We start from the raw sequence: 20,247 nt of genomic DNA, 5'->3' as shown, positions 1-20,247 counted from the left end.
GTTCAGCAGTGTGGAAGCCCTTTTAATAAGTGCAGAGGAAACAAAAACTGGGACAGCTTTGGGTTCACTGAGAACACGCAGAGGTGTGTATGTGTGCGCGCCTGCAAGCGCACTTTAACTCCGACTATCAAAAGAAAGTGGACCGGGGTGATACGAACAGGCTTTCTCTTCCTAATTAACATTTCATTTCTTCATTCAGTCTGAACCGTATGTCTCAGAGACCGCGCACTTTCATGTACATTCAGCACAGCGCAAAAGTAATAGGCACCCTAGATGTTTAAAATATATAAATCTGGTCTTGGATATGTTTATATACACTACACACACACACACCACTTTATTAGGTATTTGACTTTTTTTATTTTTTAGACTGATTAGTCTATCCACTGAGAGGTTGTGATGCGATGTGTGTTCAGAGATGCTCTTCTGCATACCACTGTTGTAATGGGTGTTTAATTGCATACTGTACTGTCACCTTCCTGTCAGCTTTGACCAGTTTGGCCCTTCTCCTCCAAACACTCTCATTAACAAGGCGTTTTTATCCGCAGAACTGCTCAGTGGATGCATTTAGTTTTTCGCTCCATTCTCTGCAAACTGTAGAGAATGTTGGGTGTGAAAATCCCAGGAGATCAGCAGTTTCTGAGATACTCAAACCACTGTCTGACACCAACAATCACTCCACAGTCAAAATCACTTGAAAAACTTTATACCCCATTCTGACATTTGGGCTGAAAAACATCTGAACCTCTCGCCCACTCCTGCATGCTTGTATTAATTAAGTTGCTGCCACATGATTGGCTGATTAAATATTTGCATTAAGAAGCTGGTTCATAGGAGTATTTAATAAAGTGCTCACAATGTATGTTTTTTCTTTTATTTTTTTCATTTCTATTCTGCATTAGTGTGTCAGTAGAAAATTTCAAATTTCCAAAGATTTTCCAAAAAATGTAATGTTACAGTGATACTTTGCTTTAATAAAGGTTTTGCGTTTCGGAAATTTGAGTGCTCCAGCTCCCCTCTGAGAAGTAAAGCGGACAGAGGCCCTTTCCGCATGCATGTGGGGAGTTCTGGCGTCTGGCTTTCCTTTCCTCTCTCCTGGACTTAATGGGCCACAGATGTGCTGTTGTGAGTCATCACGGCATAGGCAAATCGCAGGCCGAAATCTGATATGGAACACCAGTGCTGAACCCAGTTTATTCCGCAGTTTATTCAAAAGTTCAGCGCAGTCCTATTTTACATAGAATGTTAAATATTAAATGGAAGGCACTGTAATAGGCTCTTTATGATCATTACTTATGCAAATGGATAATAAAACATTTGGTTTTCCTGACCATTAACCAAATCATTATATTTGACTTGCCTTGCAGCAGACACACAGAGGGAAAAATATTCTCAATGCCTGGAGAATAACTGTGTCCACTTAGTTACCATTACGCAGTGATGCAAAGCCTCCCTTGCACCTTTCTCAGGCAGGATAATAGCAAAGATATGCTTGCAAGGTAGCAGTGTTGAATGAGATATTGAAAGGAGAAGGCCACTAAAACTTTTATACTCCGTTCCTCACAAAACAGTGTGTGGCGATCTCTCATGGTGAGAATCGATTGTTGCCCGTGAACTACCTCTCTAGCTCCCTGCCTTATGCCAATGGTTTGCCTTCGGCAGAAATAGATGGTAAGTACAGCCACTGCTATTAACATCAACACTGTGTGTGTGTGTGTGTGTGTGTGTGTGTGTGTGCGCGTGTGCTTGGGGGTACACATCGTTGTAAGTCGCTCTGGATAAGAACGTCTGCTAAATGCCTTGTAATGTAATGTAATGTATATGTTACGCGTGTACATTACATTACATTACATTTAGTTAAAAATTAACAACTAAATGAACACACAACATAGTGCATCCAAAATTTTCAAATACGAGTGTATTAAACATCATTTGCATTTTTTGCATGGTACAGTGATAAGGTGGTTGGCAGCCTGTTTGGGGAACCGTACCATACAAATTCCCCAGTACTGCATTCTAGGAAATGTCAGATTTAGCCCATCTCAATGACCATCTACACTAGTATATATAACATTTTAATGTTTAGGAATGAAAAATGTTGCAACTGAATTATTTTGTTAAACACGCCAAACAACTGCATACATGCCATATGGTTCAATTCACACTAAGTGTAGCGTTTCATTCAAATAGTTATGAATATCAATAGAAAAGAAGGTTGCAGGCAAGAATATCATATAAAAAGCCCCAGAACATAGAACTCTTGATTGAAATCACAGATGGAATTTACATAAATAACATTCAAAGAAAAATCGATTGATAAAAAGCCAAATGAATTCGAGAAAATATACCTCCACCATACAGTATAAAACGCTACTTCAGTTGACAGATATGAATTCATGAGATTGAAGCGACTGGCCATTGGAATTTCATTTCCTTTCATTCAAATATCCGGCAACAAATTCAGCAACTGAACTGTAATTTATCAGTAATTCTACACAGTACATAAGTTCACATGTGATCACACAACCCTCCCCGAGCCCTCCCACGCCCAACCGTTGGGTCCCGACCCGCAGTCTCTGAACCACTTAAGTGTTCTTGCAGCACGCTCTCTTGTGTGAAACCTCTGGCATCCTCACTGTGTACACTTATAAGGAATAAAGCTGGAGGATAATATTTTCCACTTAGCGCCGCTGCCATGTGAAGAGAGAGGAGCAACCCGCTGAAGTGATGCGGAGCGGGGGGCGGCGCGTCCGCTAACGCGCTGACACAATGACGGAGCGCCCGGGGGTGCTGTGATCCGCTCTCAAGCTGCGAAAAAATGAAAAACTTTCAATTCCTCAAACCAGATAACATATCGCGAAGCCTTTCTTCAGAAGGGCTCGAAGAGACGGGATATTTTAAGCTCTCTATGCTTGACGGTACCGAATCTGCAGTACGTTTCTTCCTTTATTTATTTCTTTAAAAGTGTCGAATGCCGCAACTTCCCGCAAGTTGTGTTGACCCCGCGAAATGCATTCCCGGAACTTATCAACATCTCTAAATTGCTAAATTTCCCCCTGAAGAAGAAGAAGAAGAGCATGTGCACGGGGGAGAAAACCCGACCCCTGAAATCGGTGGCGAAACCGTCTCTGGGGGAGGGTGCGGCTGTCAGAGCAGTCAGTCTCCCGGTGGTGGTCTCGCCCGCAGCCCGAGTGACAGAGGAGAATCCCGGGGCCCGTCACCGGCAGACGCGTCAAAGTGACAGCGGCGGATTGCCTGGCGAGCCGCTACGCGCCTCTGTTGCCATAGGAGCCCTCCGTGGTGGTGCCTCCAGAATGTTATCGTAGTGCTGCAGCGCGGAGGAGGTGGGGGGGGCGGGGGGGCGGGTGGGTGTCATCATTCGCAGTGGCTTGCCGAACAAACGCCAGAGCTCCACTCGCAATCCCTCTACGCGTTAAAGCTGGGCCGTCACGACTGCTTTCCAGGGGGAATCGAAACTTTGAGGATTGCAGTGACGCTCTGACTGACTGAAGGGAGGGGGGGGATCTAACATTTATAGGCTGTGTGAACGCATACCACCAACGATGTCTCGCAATAGTGAAGGATGCCGCCCAGCTTTAGCTCAAATGTTTATTTCAGAACCGTTTACCAAAGTAAGAGATTACATGGTTGACAGCTTAGGCTCCTTGCAGGGATAGACAGCGATTGTGCTGAGCACTTGGACTTTATTCAACAGGATATTGTTCCACCTGAAGTTTGGTAGAACTGGTTGGTAAGCAATTCATGTGTTGAGGAACGAACCTGCAGGGACTTGGAGTGAAATAGGCCCAGACGGCATGATGGGCCTCACAAGATTTCTAGGTTATATTCAAACAAGGGCATCAACTGAAATGGTCCTTGTGTTTGATGCTGCATCTCCACTGTGAATAAATTCCTGGAATTTTAAGCAGAAAACCTGCATTATCATACAAGGCACTTACTGTAAGAGCTCAGGGCCTTTAAACACACAACACACCACCTGTGGACACTGCTACAGTAAGTATTCTGGAAGTATTCTAACATTCTCTTCCTTTTAAATTTTAGCCTACAGCACTGAAAAAGGGAGAATTTAAAACTCCTTTAGGACACATAGAACATTTGCTTTCTTCTATTTTCCCCATGCAAGCTCAAGCCCTCACTAAGTTTCCAACGCTGTTCACCTTGACGATACTTAGCCTACAATGTAAAATTAGCCCCTTTTAACTTTCCATGGGAACTAACTTAAGACGAAATGGCTTTTTGAACACGATCCCCTTCGAACAAAGAAACAAAGGAAAAATGCAGTGTTCTGTGTCTGTAAGGTATGGGGTGTGCAAGCCCTACCAATTCATAGAGTTCCCTGTTCACAATTGGATTATCCAAATTGAATGCTTGCGTTAAGAATGACCTGCTAGGGGGCAGAGTTCAACTTCCTTTTCCAGTTCCAATCACTGCACCGTCCTGTGATGGCATTGTCATGGTCGTGACTGAAATACTTTTGAATGAAGAGCTGCTGAATCATCTTTATGATCGATCACAGAGAGATTTAAGACCTTGTGTTCAAAATCCTGCCACAAATCTCCATGAAGACCAGTGGCACACTAAGTGTACAAAAGGTAGTGTACAAAAGGTAAGTTTGTAAATGGTTTGGAGTATGCTGCCTCGCTAAAAAACTACAGGCCTCCAGAGAAAAGCAAAGCTGTGGCATCGATGGTCCAAGTTTGGAGTGCTCTTCACTCAGGGTCAAATAAAACCCCAGTGCAGCAACAGGGAAGCAGTTGCTGCAGTCCTTCAGCTGAGCAAACCAAGGTTGTGATTCGGTATGGTCAGTTAAGGTCCTATGGCACTTATCAAAGAACAAGGGGTTCCACAGTACCCGAGCAATATTCTTAACCTGGCACTTCTAACTTCTCACCAGTTAAGTTGCCCCCAGTAAATGGCCAGATATTTATTTCCCTCTCCACCTTCACTGATGTGTGGTAAGAGTTCCGGTGGTAAAATGGCAATCATGCATATTTCAGGTTGGTGTTAAATATTTTATCATTTATTACCATCTGAAAGCACAATTGTAATTCAGAAATGCTCGTATATATATGTGTAGAGGATTTAAAAAATAAAATAAAATACTGATAAAACGTCTCTTCAAATGAACAAACTTGTGGAGGGTAAGTACCCCCCTCACTATATACAATATGAGCATAATGTTATGAAAAAGCTCTACAAGAATGTAGTCCATTACTTTTGTTGTTGTTATTAAGCATTGTCACATTATAATGGCAAATGTAAATTGAATTAATTTATTTCAAATTATCACTGGCAACATTACTTAACTAACAAATATTGTGCTGCATTGCTTACGGGCCCCAATTTTCAACAGGGTCTCTGGAGAAAACCGAGGTGCTCTTCACTGGAAAAGTTTTATATTACACAGCTAATATCCTTGTCAGAAAAAGCCAACGGAGGGTCGACAGCTTGCCCTGCAGTCTTACTTGCTTTTTATTTTTTATTTTATCTTTTTTTTTTTTTTTTTTTTTAACCATCAGCCTTTCTGGAATCCTTTAGTGGTATTCTCAAAACAGCAAGTCTCTCTTCCCCCTTATATGATGTTTTTTTTCCGAGCACGAAAAAGCTATTTTTCCCACACCGGAGTTGTCCCTCTTCATGATGGCAGGCTCATTCTGTCAGGTGTCAGTAATGCTGACCTGGACAGAGCTGGGTGCGCGTTTTCAACTCGAGCTGTCAAGTATCAGCAAGGAACAAGAGGACTCTGTTTGAACGTGACTGGCCAAGGTCAAAACGAGCGGGTACAGACCGATCTGTGACTGACAGCATTGGCGATCCGGTGGGTCCCGCGAGGTTGCAACAGGTACGGCTGGGTAAGGTGTAGGAGCGCTGGGTCAAAGGAGATCCCAAATGGCTTCCCATCAAATGGTGTACAAGCCCACTGAGGCACTTCGTGGAGCACGGAATAAAAATCGTGTCTCAGAAATGTTTTTTTCTCCTCTAATTTATTAATGCCGCGTACTCTGTGCGCCAACATCAAAGAATATTCCCTTTCAAGCCCCTGCTAATTATAAAAGCTCACTGTCAGCTCACAGGAAGGGCAAGGACTGCTCTTCTGAGGCCCTCTGATGGGAGAAGCAGCTTTTTTTTGCATGTCAATTAGATACAAATTAGGCCTCCCGTTACCATACAAACGTATCGCGCTTCTGCACAGCGCAGATGCTCCAAAAAAGGTAGCCGAAAAGGCATAATTATCCCACATCGAAGTCGGAAAAAAATCCCAAATCACTGAAGTCCAACAGCCCTAAAATGAATCTAACAGCAAAAGAATGACTATGCCTTGTCCAATTTTACAAGGTGTAGTGAGTGTGAGTGTATGCCGTGTGTGTGTGTGTGTGTGTGTGTGTGACAAAATGGGGCAGAGCATAGTCGTTCCATTAGCTGTTCGATTAAACGGATGGTGGTAATTATGGTTAAAAATAAATCACATTGCATTCAAATGCGTGAAAAAAATAGATGCTTGTTCTCTTGAAAACAATGACATTCAGCAAAGTTCCAGTTTCTCTCAGTGGTTTGATTGCCACAGACGGATTTGCTTTACACAAAGTAAAAATAAATAAATGCATCTAATTACAAGTTGCACCTTCCAAATACGTTTTTTTTTGTCACAGTCTTCCATCTTACAATTGCTCTTTGCACTTTCAAATGAAGAGATTTATAAGTCTTGGGAAGACGGAGAAAAATGTGTTCTGCAATCATTTTGCCCATGTGCATCTGCAACTTGACAAAACACTTTCTATAGGTCATCAGAATTTTTCAGGCAATTAACATTTGGGAATAAATCACTTCAGGGATTTGTCGTAATTTATTGAAGCTCCCCCGCTCCACAGATTTATATCATAACTGCTGCCACTTCAGGTACCAAGCACGGTGACCTATCAATTTACATGCATTACCGCCAAATGGAATATATGGATATTGGACTACATTTTGAGGATGCAGAAACCCCTTGTAAACACAAACACAGGTATACGGGTATCAGAAGCGGGGATTGATATTCTGGAGTGATGCAGAGCCACGCAAGGATATTTGTAGAAAATATGGTATTCCCATCCAGGAAAATAAATTGCCGTGTGGAAGGAAAGGAAGCCGGGTTGGTGTTCTGGCGGCACCAATGGCTTCAAATGCATGGGGCTGTAGTATTTTATCAAGCTAATGCCACCTTGATGCCAATAGCCAATGCTACATGCTTTAAGAGTCCTTGAAACACCATAACCAATTCACCTCCTTTCGATTTGCACCAGCGGGTACCCGAGCATCAGCAGACAGCCTTTGCGTCCTCCCAACAGAACCCGATATATTGATATGCAATGCATGACACTGAAGAACTGTGCCCGAAGAACGAAGTCTTTTTTTCATGTCAGATCTGCTGCATATGTCAAAGTAGATTAACTGAGCCGAAGAGAGGGCGCCAGTGCACTGAAAATTCATAGGGGTAAGAATGGCTTACTGTATACGATGGAAAGACATTTGGCTTAGATTTTACAATGTGAAACTGGTGCAGAAATAATATAGTGGAACCTCAGACATGATGGCATGGGGAACAGAGGTCATTCAGAACTCTGAAATAATTGGAAACGACATCAAAGTACAGCAATTTAAAAACAAACAGAATTCATACTTAAAATTGCCCTCGCCCTATTTCATTTTAAATGCATCTCACACTTCGACAACTATTACAAACACCATTGACATTTCCACATTTTATTCTTCGGCAGTTATCTTTAGCAAATAATTTTCACAGCATTCAAGTTTTTTTTTCTCCATTTATTTTTACCTTGAATTAAAAGCTCAAGATTTTGGAGAAGTGCTAATGAAGAGCTTATATTGATGGAATATAACTTCTATTCAATCCCTGTCTCTATGGTTTACATCTCTCCTTCTACTTTATTCTGAAACAGATAACTGCTGAGTTCCAGAATAAAGGAGTTAAAGATGAAAAATGAGTAAGCATCATGTAACATTGAGGAAACAAATTTAACTGTAAAACTGTTGCACAGTGTATTACAGTGACAAACAGCCAATTTTTACCTATTTTACCTAATGCTGATATAATGCAATGATCAAATTTACCCATATGTATTTAACCATGTGAATCATTTTAAAGGTTGAAAATGGAAGTTTAACATTTTCCAGCCTGTTGTCTTTTTTCACTGACATGTTTTTATTCATGCCCTTTACTTTATTTTCCTTTACTTAACTTGGTAGATCAACTCAGAACACTATTCTCCAAAGGGTAGGCAATGCAAGCGATTTTAACAGGACACCACAGTTAACATCCCTCCTATTTTGAAAAGTGCCATGGGATCTTTACTGAAGACAGCATCAGGACCTAGGTCCAAAGGATGACACCTTCTACAGGAGAGTGGCCCCATCACAGCGCTAGGGCACTGGCTTTCCATTTCATCCAGAAGGAAGAGTGCCCCTTCCTGCCCCACGAACACTCCTAGTAGCACCTTAATAGTCTCAAATACTATCCAAAGCCACACCTGCCTAGCTTCAGCAGTTAGCAACACAGTTGTATGGCTGTTGGCCACATATCTGTATGCCTGATAGTTGTTTCAATTTGCTTATCAGGTTCATTCAAGCTAGCAGATTAGTAAAATAATACACATTTTTATTAATTGGTTGCCAAAAAAAGAGAACTAAAAGAAAACTATGAGTCTAAAAGAGTGTGTCAGGGAAGATGAGAAGAAATTCCACCGAGTGTTCAGAGTAATGAACCAAATTTTCCCCCCAACCCGGCCTTCGGGGGCCTTTTTAATATCCGTGGTTCCCTGTTGCAATACATATACACTGCATGAGAGGCTGGCTCGGGCACACTGGCCAGTGTTTTGGTGATTTATGGATCTAATAAAACCTTATGATGGCAATTACTCCTCTGATGGGCATGTATCTTAGATGAACACACATTCGCATTAATTCACCATTTAGACCAAAGTGTGCTGACATGAACAGGACTCAGTTCAGTAATAGTGAAATGCACAAACCTTTATCAGCATAAAGTATAAACATGTAGCATGCCAATCCTAGTTCTGTAAATATGCTTTAGCATCCCTTACAGAGTACACTCTTCTTTCTTACTTTCCTTCTACTTTCAGGCAGTATGATAAAGATCGCACCAAGTTTGGGACATAATCGAAGTGGAATTCAACAACATTGTTTCTATACAGCAGAAACAAACCTGCGCTTGACCCCATGATGTGGCTTTGGTCTTTGGCTTACTCAATGCATTTCCAAAAAGAAAACAAAGTTTACTTTGTTTTTAGAAACTGGAGATGTGTTGTGTCTAGGGTAGGCTCGTTTTGTCTAACTGCACCTCCAGCTGAGATGACAGCCTCCTTGCTGATGGGAGTAGTGTGAAAAAAGGGAGGAGAGAAATAACCCGTAATGGCAGTCAAACCGGTGATTGTTTGACCATGTTTTAGTGTCATATTAATAATCCTTAACATACAGAAAATATAAACATGTCATTTAGTGCTTCCCAAAATAAAATCCAAAGCAAATCCAAGAATGATTTACTCAGGTTCCCCCCATTAGCAGTCTGTTTTCAAGAAACAGTTCTGACAGAATGCGACCGCTTACTGCTATGCAGACATCTACAGTAAGTATGGCCCCCTGTGGAATTTTTCTCTGTCTGCGCCAAATGCATGTGGAGTATAAGACTCCTACGCAAGGAATGCGCATGTTATCAAATGGACTGCAGAGACAAAGGAAGCCTTTCCTCAGTGACTTGCAGAACATGCTTCAAGAGGACAAGGGTACATATTTTAAGCAGCTGCAACATTATCACATACAGGCACTGAATAACTTTGTGCGATGTGAAAGGGGAAAATGTTCAAGATAAGGTTAAATAAATACTCTGAAAACTTTTAGTTTAATCCGAGTGTATAGGGATTTGAGCCACTGCTTCTCTGAAAAGATGTTGCCTTCCATAAACTGGGAATGACTGATTGTAATATATGCCAATTAGCCAGAATAGTTCACACGCACAATTGCGAATGATTGTACAGCCTAACATATATGTACGTATTAAGTCCTATAAGACAGAATCTGAACATGATAATCTTTCCACCTAAAAATAGATATAATGGATATAATTTCAACCCAGGAAATATTAAACTGGGCTATCATTCAAGAATCCACTCCTATAGCTGTATGCTTTGATATATTGCGCAGAATCGAATCCAAATCCCACTTTCAATTACATACCCATATTATGCACACTATATGCATAACGGCAAAGCATCTCAATAGGACAAATAAGTAGTACAAGCATAGAAGTAATCTGAGCATAGCTATCCACTTGCACTTTATAGTGGCAACATTTTCAGGTCCTGACATATCTTCAGAAAGTCTATTTTCTTCAGGGAAATGAAACTTGTACCAAGGACTGCTTTTGTATGCTTGGCATATCCAACTAGAGACAAATCCTGGGTCAAACTTAGAATAATTGTTTTTTTCCGCCACCCCTGGGGTCCTTGAAATTATTTCCAGTAACTATTGGAACACATTCATTATAATACCACTGCAATATCAATTACATGGGGGGTGACTGAGAGAAACCTCACACTGAAAAATAGCCTTCAAATTTTGTTTATACAGAGTACTTGAACACACTATGAAACTACAATACCTAAATATTTATCATCTGCCTCACCCTTATAAGACAGGACTAGACCCAGACAACAACAACCAAAGCTAATTAACCCAACTAACCTAAACTTTATCATCACTGCTATTTAGATCAATGTTCTAGATCGAACATTCCCCAAAACAAATATGGGACAAAGCACATGTTTCCAGATTTTCCTCTTGATTGAAGTAAAATTGTCAGGGATGGTTGGATAACTCCTACTAAATTCACAGATGACACACATTTACAGTAGCCAACAGATATCAACACAGAATAATGGACGCACTCCTTCCAAGGAAAAATAACACTGCTGCTCCTACTGGCCCTTCTGTTGGGTCCCTGCAACCATTTCCCTCTAGGCTGAGGAATGTCTTCCAGAGAGGGAATCTGGCCATATAAAACAATGTACATATGCACTGTACATATGCATACATTTGATATATATCAAACCGATAAAAGACAGGGCTTCAAAATACACACACGGGTATATATCCGTTCCTGCTCCTGGAAATTGGAGCAGTTGTTGTTATTGTTGTTGGAGCTAATGTGTACTGAAGTAACGTACATCTATGCCCGTCTGAAACACCATGTCTCATTTCCCTAACGCGTGGGCGGACAAAGGGAGAGAAATGACCCGTTTCTAGAGGGTGACTCATACTGGGCTTCAGCAGAGTCGTTCTGGCACCAGCTGCAGTGCCTGACAAAGAACTACATGGGAGTACTACATGTCACGGCCACCATGGAAACTTTTTTCCCCCTTTTTTTGGGGGGATCAATGCGATACTTTCTGGCCTCAGTGGTCTCCCAATTAGAGCGTGGTGAAGACAGTTCTACTTCAATTTATTTATTTTTCTGGGAGGGTGCAAAATAATTTTTGATGCTACTCTCTTAAATCTTAAATTCATCGTCTGCTTATATCCTCAAGAGCAGTCCTGCCCAACTCTGTGCTTGGAGATCTACCGTCCTGTAGGTTTTCACTCCAACTATTACAACCTAGGGTCTAGGGTCAGGACATAACAGGAATTTAGAATGGAATGTAGACTGGGAAGTGGGAACAAACACTGCAAGGCCACCAGTAACTCATCTGCCTAATCTAAACCGAATAAACCTGGGCTAATCTTTGAAGGTTTACGAAACACAAAGCGGCGTGTAGCCTAACCCCCAACGTAGATCAGATCTCCACCCAGGATCACCTTAAATCTACCAAAGAAAAAATAATAGCAAAATAATAAATAGTGTCCCCCTGGAAAGATGTATTCCAGTAGGATTAACAAAGTACACATCATTCAAAAGCAAGAGATTGGATTGATCTGCCAATAAGTAGAACCAGGACTACAGAATTACGGTTGAATTGAAAATGATGGTAGATCTCCAGGAACAGGCCTGGGCAGCCCAACTCAAAAGCATTGGTACGAAAAGAACATTCAATTCAAGCATATTCATGAGACGCAAACAAAGCAGTGGCTATTCTTTTACGTTGCATATTCTGAATCACAAAGGTTAAACATTATCCTGGACATCTGGGAATAATATGCATTATATATTAAACATGCATGTGCACAGGTGCTGGCACACACACATAAAGGCCTTGAGTAATTAGTCTGTCGCAAGTTGTCTACTGTTCCTGGATGTCTTTGCAGATCACACGCTGTGGAGGTAGGTGTGGGTCGATGATGCCAGCAGGTATTGCAGGCAATTGCCACTGTGCCACCATGCCTTTGTCCTAATCACTGACTAATTTTCCCATCTTCAATAAGGACTGCAATCTTTTCCCGGCTCTTCAGCTTCAAGAACCCTAATGATTAAACCTCAGGGCTGATGGGTTACAATTTACACGAAACACTGGGACACGCACGACCATTGGACACTGCAAATGTTCAACTCAAAATAGAAGCTCAACATTACAATACATTTTGTGAACTGTTGTCAAATGGCATTGCTGTCTGCAGGAACTGTGCAAGAGAAGAGTTTTCTACGAGCCAGAGAGGATCAGTTAATTGTATACTTTAAATGCAAAGTCCTCCCACCAAGGGTTTGAGGGACTATGTGTCATGGGATTTGTGTCAACTCAGGAAGGGAACCAATGCATCAAGCCGCAACCAATCAGGAAGGATGAAGGCATACGGTTTCCCTTCGTGTCCCAATCGTACCGTTTTACCATTTTACCACGCGTGGCCAAACACAAACTGCTACGGTCATCCGTCAGGCATGTTTGGTTTGGTTTCCCTTCATGTAACGTAATCTCTCAAGCAAAGCCCAAGTGCCCCTGGATGTAAGCGAACAAGAACATTGTAGATCGCGTACCAATTAAAACCGTGCTCATTTGAAAGTGCCAATTCATTTTCAGGACAGTTTCAGGAATTCCCTCATAAGGTAGGATGTGTGAAAACAAATCACCCCAACAGTATGTTGATAGCAAACTATTTCTTTTCTTTAAAAAGTCACATTTTAGATAGGAATTATTACCCTCTTATTTCCCCATTTCCCTCTTTGTATTAGCACTGAAAAGTCTACAGCCGCAACAGGACAAACAAATTACTTACTTCAGGTCTTGCAAAAGGTCTTTTGCATTTAGCATGGTGATTAACGACGTCGTGGCGGCAGGTATGATCACAATGGGCGTTCGAGAACCTTTGAACACGAAAGAGAGCGAGCATAAAAGAGAGATAGACCAAGAGAGAGAGAGGGTGTGAGAGAGTGTAATGCTTTGTATTTCTGCATTCAGTTCCAGTGCCAGCGTTGAATCCAACTCAATGTCCTGAATGACAAGGCTTTAAAAATTAATCAATATATACCCTTTGAAGACCTGTATAAAGCGGGTTATTTGTGCCCAGATCTACTTTTAGAAACAGGCTGTTCCCTTGAAATGCGGTTCTGATGGCAAACAAATTTAAAGACTGTCCAGGACATACTCCGACATGCAGCTAATGAGTACAATTTAATTAATTTTAACATTGAAGGGGTTTTAATGGAGGATTTTACCATAATATGTGTTAATGTCTTCAACTACAGCCGTAATGGGAGGAGGAGAAAAGGGCTCTGTTCCTGGCACATTAGGCTAAGGGTCATAAATTGAAATCTTGCACGAAATTCAGCTCATTCAGCTTTAAAGGGATTGTCCACAACATATCCCTTTAAGTCTGAATGATACTCACAGTCCACATTTCCTGTTCTGGGAATTTTGCGCCAACTGCAGTAGAGCTTGAGTTCAAGGAGGTTATTCTACCTCTTCCCCACTTATCCGCCTTCCTAAAATTACATATACTGTGAAAAATGTATTTCCCCTTTAGAGTGGCTACAGTCATCCTTTAACAGATCTACAAGCTCTCTCCTCATTAAAAGCTGACCTTGTTCAGTGTGGAGCTGTACTAAGCTGCTGAAGCTTATGGCTCCCATTTCCCCCCACTGAAGACAATAAAAGGCTATTCCCTATACCGTGAATACTAAATACAGCGAACAGACGTGCACTAATGAGGGAGCGGTGTGTTTGTTTGTTTGCCAATCAGTATTTCATGGCACAGTTTTAGTTAATCCCACATATTCCCTTTCATAGGTGAAGTTGCTGAAGTAATTTAAATTCAAATTACCACTGGAAAACGGGAAGTTTACAACTGTGGGTGATTATCTGGAAACACTACTAAAAGAATGTTAAAAAAATATAAATAAAAGTAGTAACATGCATAGCGTATATTAGTGAACAGCGAATAAAATCTTTCCTTTCATACATACCTTTCTTTTGGTTTGGCGGTGGTCTGGCTTGAGAAACTGGGGATGGGGGAGGGGAGACAAACACACAAAAAAACAAAACGTTTCAAAGAGAGAACAATACGCGGACAGTGTGACATGTGCATTCAGAGTAAGGACTATTTTTTCAGCCAGGGAGGCAATCCTCATGCATTTTGTCTTGTATAACACAACACGCTGAAGCCTCAAACAAAAGGCTTTGAGAGAGAGAGAAAGGGGAGGGCTGTAACGCACCATCACGAGAGCAGGCTTCTTACATTACAGGGACATTTTTTGGCACGAGATTTACCAAACCTAGTCTTTCAGTCCTTATAGGAGAAACAGACATGCTTATAACCGCCTAATACGTTCTCTACGGAAATATGTGTTTGTGTGTGCATGCAGACACACGTGTGTCTGCGTGTGTGTGTGTGTGTATGTCAGGAGGTAGGAGCTTCATCTCTCCATCTGCCAGGCAGGGATTTATGTAAGTGTTCACCAGATTAATATTGATGTGACAAGATGAGGACGCTCTGCTCAAATGCACCCCCGCCCCACACCCACCAAAAATAAACGGAATGTCTCCTTAATGTTCAGATTTAAAAAAAAATCCCAACAAGAAGACTTCACACAGAAGCCTTTCGTTTTTCTGTTTTTTTTTTTTGTTTCGGCTGGCCTGGAGTTGATGCAGGTCCTAAAAATTTTAAAATGTGATGGTACCGAAATAGCCGGTGTGAATAATGCAGAACGTGCTGAGTGGTGAGAGGAGAGAAAAATAAAAAGCTGAAAGGTAACATCAGATCTCCGAACCGGCTGAGAGATGTTAACAGTCTAAAATCCCCTAGCCTGGTAATGTGATGGTCATGAGTTTTAAGGTTTGTTCTTATAAACGCATGCTGACGGATGCATCTAACTGGACTAGCAAACTGCGTGGTGGCTATTATCCCTAATGAAAATATGAAGGATCTGGTGTTTGTTGCCACTGTGGGAGAGAAGCTAGTATACAATGTGCTGATGTACTGAAACCAAGTGCAGAATGTACAGTCCTCTGGCTCAAGCAGGCGATGAACTGCCATCAACATTTCACTTCATTTTTAACACTTTTCATAGTATAGCGTTGTACAACTTGTTCCCCCTTAACTGAGCAAAGGAATGCATAAAACTATGTGTGTGTGATTTACCTACAAATACAAGTTAGCATTCAGTGCTGCATGGTGGTACGAGGGAAAGCCATACAATTTTAAACATAGCAGTCAACCATCACTCAAAGTTCACATCACAGAACATTTCTTTTTTTCCCCTGCTTTTCAGCACTACAAACAGGTATTCAGGATGTTTGGCAACTAATATTGTTCGCTACGCAAATCAAATTCGTAGACGAAGGCTTATGTGCTCTTACATTAAACAGATAAATGGGGTATAGCCCATTAACCATGAAAAATAACAAAATATAATATAACAAAATGGCTACAAACACGATTTTTGCCCATTATCAGTAAAACAGACAGTGGTCAATCATAAATGAAACCGTTATACCCCTAATTAAAATAAAAATTGTATAGGTCAAATCAAACAAAATGGACATAGGCCTGTAACAATGCACATAACTTTTTTCCCATTGGAAGTGCATCAATGGGAATCAGGGAAACAGCTATTTCTGATCTTTGTATCGAATTGTCCGCAGATAGAAAACATACACTCGGCCTCCATGGATGCCCGTCAAACAGCCGCTGCAGACGTTTTAACAACATTAAACCACATTGGATACATAAAATAACAGCAGTGGCCTAAGCTACAGTAATGAAAAGGTGTAAGCCAATGTTGCAGGAAAGGAGAAATAATTTGGGTGGCTGTCGTTTCCCGGTGTTATAGTGCAGCACACAAGCTCCGGAGTGTTTTCAAAAGAAAAGGGGGGGGGGGGAATTTAAGGACAGGCAAAAGCCGGAGTTAATTTGACAAGTCCGTTACTGTGGATGCAACAGACCCGTCTCTGACAGCAGTGCACGAGGGTCACTCCTGACAGCTGAGGGCCAATTCAATGCTGTTCTTAATCATAGTACCGACGGGCAAAAAAAACACCGGCGAGTTAGGAAGGCGGAACAAAAACACAGCCGTTTAAAACCGGCACAGTGTGTCGATATCCAGTCCTCTGCAGAATCCGGCGGGGGCTCAACCTCACTCCACTTCTCATGGGCCCTCCCCCTCCGTGCCTCCAATTCATATATTCTATTGATCTTTCCATCTACACCCCAGAAACGGAGAAAGTGATTCATAACCCGACACAAAGGCGGCGATTCAGAGAGAAGCAGTGACGGGGCCCTGCTTGACGGGCCGACCTCTGCACTTCCGGCCTGCGCGTCGGCTCCATTGTGGAGATAACGGTGGGGCCGACATTTGTAAGTGACGGCCAACAACGCGCGGTATCTGGCGGCGCCGCAAGACGGGCTGACATTTCATCCCGCCCCCGTAGCCGCGGAAGGAGCCGGAACGCCGTAGCTTCCAGAGCCGGGAAGGGGAAAAAAGCCGATATGACAGCAGAGCGGAGTGAACGGAGACGGGGCCTCTCCCGGGGCGCGGTTTTACATGTTTACGGTGAGCGGAATTGTCAAACACGCGCGGGGCGTAGCGGTGTCGTGGCGCCACGGCGCTAATGGGGGTTGTCGTGAACGCCGCGGGGGTACGGCTAGGTGCACGGGCTGAAACAGGAAGTGGGCGGGGAGGTGGGAGGAGGGCGCTATCTTGGCCGTGTTAGGATGGGGGGCGGGGGTTGGGTGCGTGGTTAAAAAAAGATGAGGCAGCGTTGGGTTTGACAGGAGTTAAGACGTGAGCGGGGAATGAGTGGTGCACACTAACCTGGGCGAGGGACAGGCTGCAGTGCTGGCGTCTGGGCCTTCCGTGCAGAAGCTCCTTCCTGGAAGAAAGGAATAAACAAACATCAGCTAAAGGCAAACATACAAAAAACTGAGCTACAGTACTTTAAAAACAAAAACCCGTCCCGTACAAAACCCGGACAAGAACAGCATGACACGCTTTTGTATTTTCTGGAAAGCTTGCATCCCACTTGCATAGCTTGCATTCCCTGTGCCCACACATTATCCATTTTCATAGCTGGATATTTTAGCAACAGCTGAACAGCACAGCTCAAAGGCACAACCAGAACTGACTCCTCTCAGAACTGGAATACCACTTTCCCGGAGTTCATTTTTCTTCTTCCACCCACAAATGAGCAGCTATAAAGTACATCCACATCTTACAGAAAGAGAGAAAACATTACTTTTCACCTTGTAATTACTGGCTCAATTTCTGCCTTAAAACTAAGATCATCCGATGTTTATTACTGCCATTTTAAAAGCGTAATCACAGCTGTAAAACGTCTATCAGAACAATGAAAACGTAGCACTCAACACAAGCCTGTGTTCATTGTAGAATGATGGATCCGTGATAAAGATACTGAATCATTGACAGATGGCAAGCCGACTGCCTCAAAGAGCCCATTTAATACAAAACAAGACCGCACTTCTGAAGCAGACACCGTATGAATGCTAATTACATATTCTTCATAGCCCTTCTAAATGTTCGCAACATAACCATGGCCAAGTATTTTGCTGAGAATGGCTGCAAAATCCTACAACTGGGAAACGGTTTTACAATATTTGGAGAGATATAAAAACATTATGCACATAATCCAGTCCTATCTTACAGGAAAATCCACCGACAACCCAGCAAGACTGTTTTTAGCTTGTTTATCACAAAAGCCGTAACACGCTATGACACAAACTCTGCGACTGGGGGCCCTAGGCCTCATAATTGTCCATGAATAAGAAAAACAGTTCTAGTTATTAAACTTGCATGATTCAGTGCCATTCTCCCACATATGTGAGGAAACTCCTCGAAAAATACAGATGGGAGTATTTATGATTGTAAGTAACGGCTTCCACTCCCATGACCCTTCCCAAGGGGTCTCCTCAGAATTCTTCAGCGTGACGGGAGCGTTGCTGAAAGTAGGGAATTTTCTCCTCAAACACAGAGGCCATGGCATCTAACGCATGGAGCAAAGTCAAATACTCTGCCTGTTCCAGATTTCCGTGTCGTGACCGCCGTCAGCAGACCACAGGTGTGCCAGAATGCAAAAGCAGTGTAGGTTTGTATCTCTTAGCAAGAAGAGTCGATCGATACCTTTTTTTCCCCCTCCCCGAGTCAGAATCGGCCATTGACCCGGGAGAGACCGCGGGGTCCCCGCACTCTGGCGATCGGCCCGGGGACTGAAGCACACACACACCAGAGAGGTGCCTCTCTCACAGACGACCGACAGACTGCGGGCGCTTGTCGTGAAGCTGGGAAGAACTAAGGCGATGCCATGAGGAATGTCAGCTGGCTTAAGCCACCTTACTGCCGGTGAGACGAAGCCAACCGTCACCTGCTTCTAGTCAGCTAATGGTACAGCTGAAGCCTGAACATGCGCCGAAGTAAGACTGAGCAGAAGCCCATTATTTTTTACAAATTACTGAAATAAAATAAAGACAATGAGATGAAATAACCGAAAAGCACACCTAAAGAAGCGTGTACCCAAAGATGACGGAAAACGGCAGCATGTACTTTCAGACGCAGAAGTTAAATGGCTTTATGATTAAGGCATTTTGTCTAGGATTCATATTAAAGAGCACCAATCGCATCAAATGGAGACACTTGAGTACCAGCTTATAACTAACAAGCTTGTTCCACTGACATTCAAAAAAATTGGGAGATTTTCGTGGGCTTTTTCCAAGCGTTCTAAATCTCTGTCTGCAATTACTCTCCACTAAGAGAAAGGCACAGGAAGAAGACAGGAGCAATCACAGACAGGGCACAATGCCCACGGTGAGATCAGGGCTGTTTAAGTTCAGCACTTATTGCAAGCTCAATGCTATTGAAACACACAAAGCTGCTAAAACAGTTGCTGCAGACAGTTTCTTAATTCATAAGCGCATTCCTTGTTTGACCTTCTGGATCCCAAACATACTGTACGAAATGGAATAACTGATGACTTCCTCTGAGGAGAATTTCCTTGTTGAGCGTTTCTAACAGACCTGGGTCAAAAATGTAATTGTTTTGGATTCAAATACTATTCTACACTTTGTGGGGATTGCCTGGTGCATTGGAACCAATTACAATATTCAAACCATGCCTTCTGGTCCTCTTGTTTGGCTCAACGGCAAGATCAAATGAGCACAGAAGAGTATTTGAATCCAAAACAATAATGCATTCCATTCCATTCCATTACATTACATTAACGGCATTTGGCAGATGCTCTTATCCAGAGCGATGTACAGTTGATTAGACTAAGCAGGAGACAATCCTCCCCAGGAGCAATGCAGGGTTAAGGACCTTGTTCAAGGGCCCAATGGCTGTGCTGATCTTATTGTGGCTATACCGGGATTCAAACCTTGTGGGTCCCAGTCATGCACCTTAACCACTACGCTACAGGCCGCCCTATGCATCACACCCTGGTCTGGTTTCTACCCATTTAGCCTCTGGACTACTGGGCTCAAGGAGTGCAACCTCCGTCCTTTGGGCTCTGCCAGGGATCAATGGTAAAAGGTCCCAAAATATCAAGCACAGACTTGCACAGCCACTAGCATCATGAGCACGGCCTTCGGTAGGTGATACAATACAATGTTCTCTAGCTAAGCTCTTGACAGCCCCATTAAACAAAGCTCATAAAGTCACACAATTGTAGAGTTCAGGCTGGTAACATTCCAAGAAAAAAAATTACATTTCAAGTGACAGCCTATTCGGTATATGCACATATCTTTGGTAGGTGTTTGAGGTATAACACATTGTGTCACTGC

The 20,247-nt window shown here is 42.6% G+C and overlaps 1 protein-coding gene across 1 annotated transcript in view; it reads right to left on the bottom strand.

Annotated features, from left to right (window-relative positions):
* cdc73 (cell division cycle 73, Paf1/RNA polymerase II complex component, homolog (S. cerevisiae)) overlaps positions 1-20,247 on the bottom strand; it is a 70,842-nt gene that overhangs the window by 8,032 nt on the left and 42,563 nt on the right. Inside the window, exons 11-13 of the mRNA XM_061243473.1 lie at positions 17,273-17,330; positions 14,426-14,461; positions 13,240-13,327 (exon numbers count right to left, since the gene is read on the bottom strand). Of these exons, the coding sequence (XP_061099457.1) occupies positions 13,240-13,327; positions 14,426-14,461; positions 17,273-17,330 (182 nt within the window). The remainder of the gene's footprint in view (positions 1-13,239; positions 13,328-14,425; positions 14,462-17,272; positions 17,331-20,247) is intronic.

Source organism: Conger conger, chromosome 5 (assembly GCF_963514075.1).
Source record: "Conger conger chromosome 5, fConCon1.1, whole genome shotgun sequence".
In the NCBI taxonomy this organism is placed as follows: domain Eukaryota; kingdom Metazoa; phylum Chordata; class Actinopteri; order Anguilliformes; family Congridae; genus Conger; species Conger conger.
The sequence above is the reverse complement of the archived record's forward strand: the minus strand, read 5'-3'. Positions and strand labels throughout refer to the sequence as shown.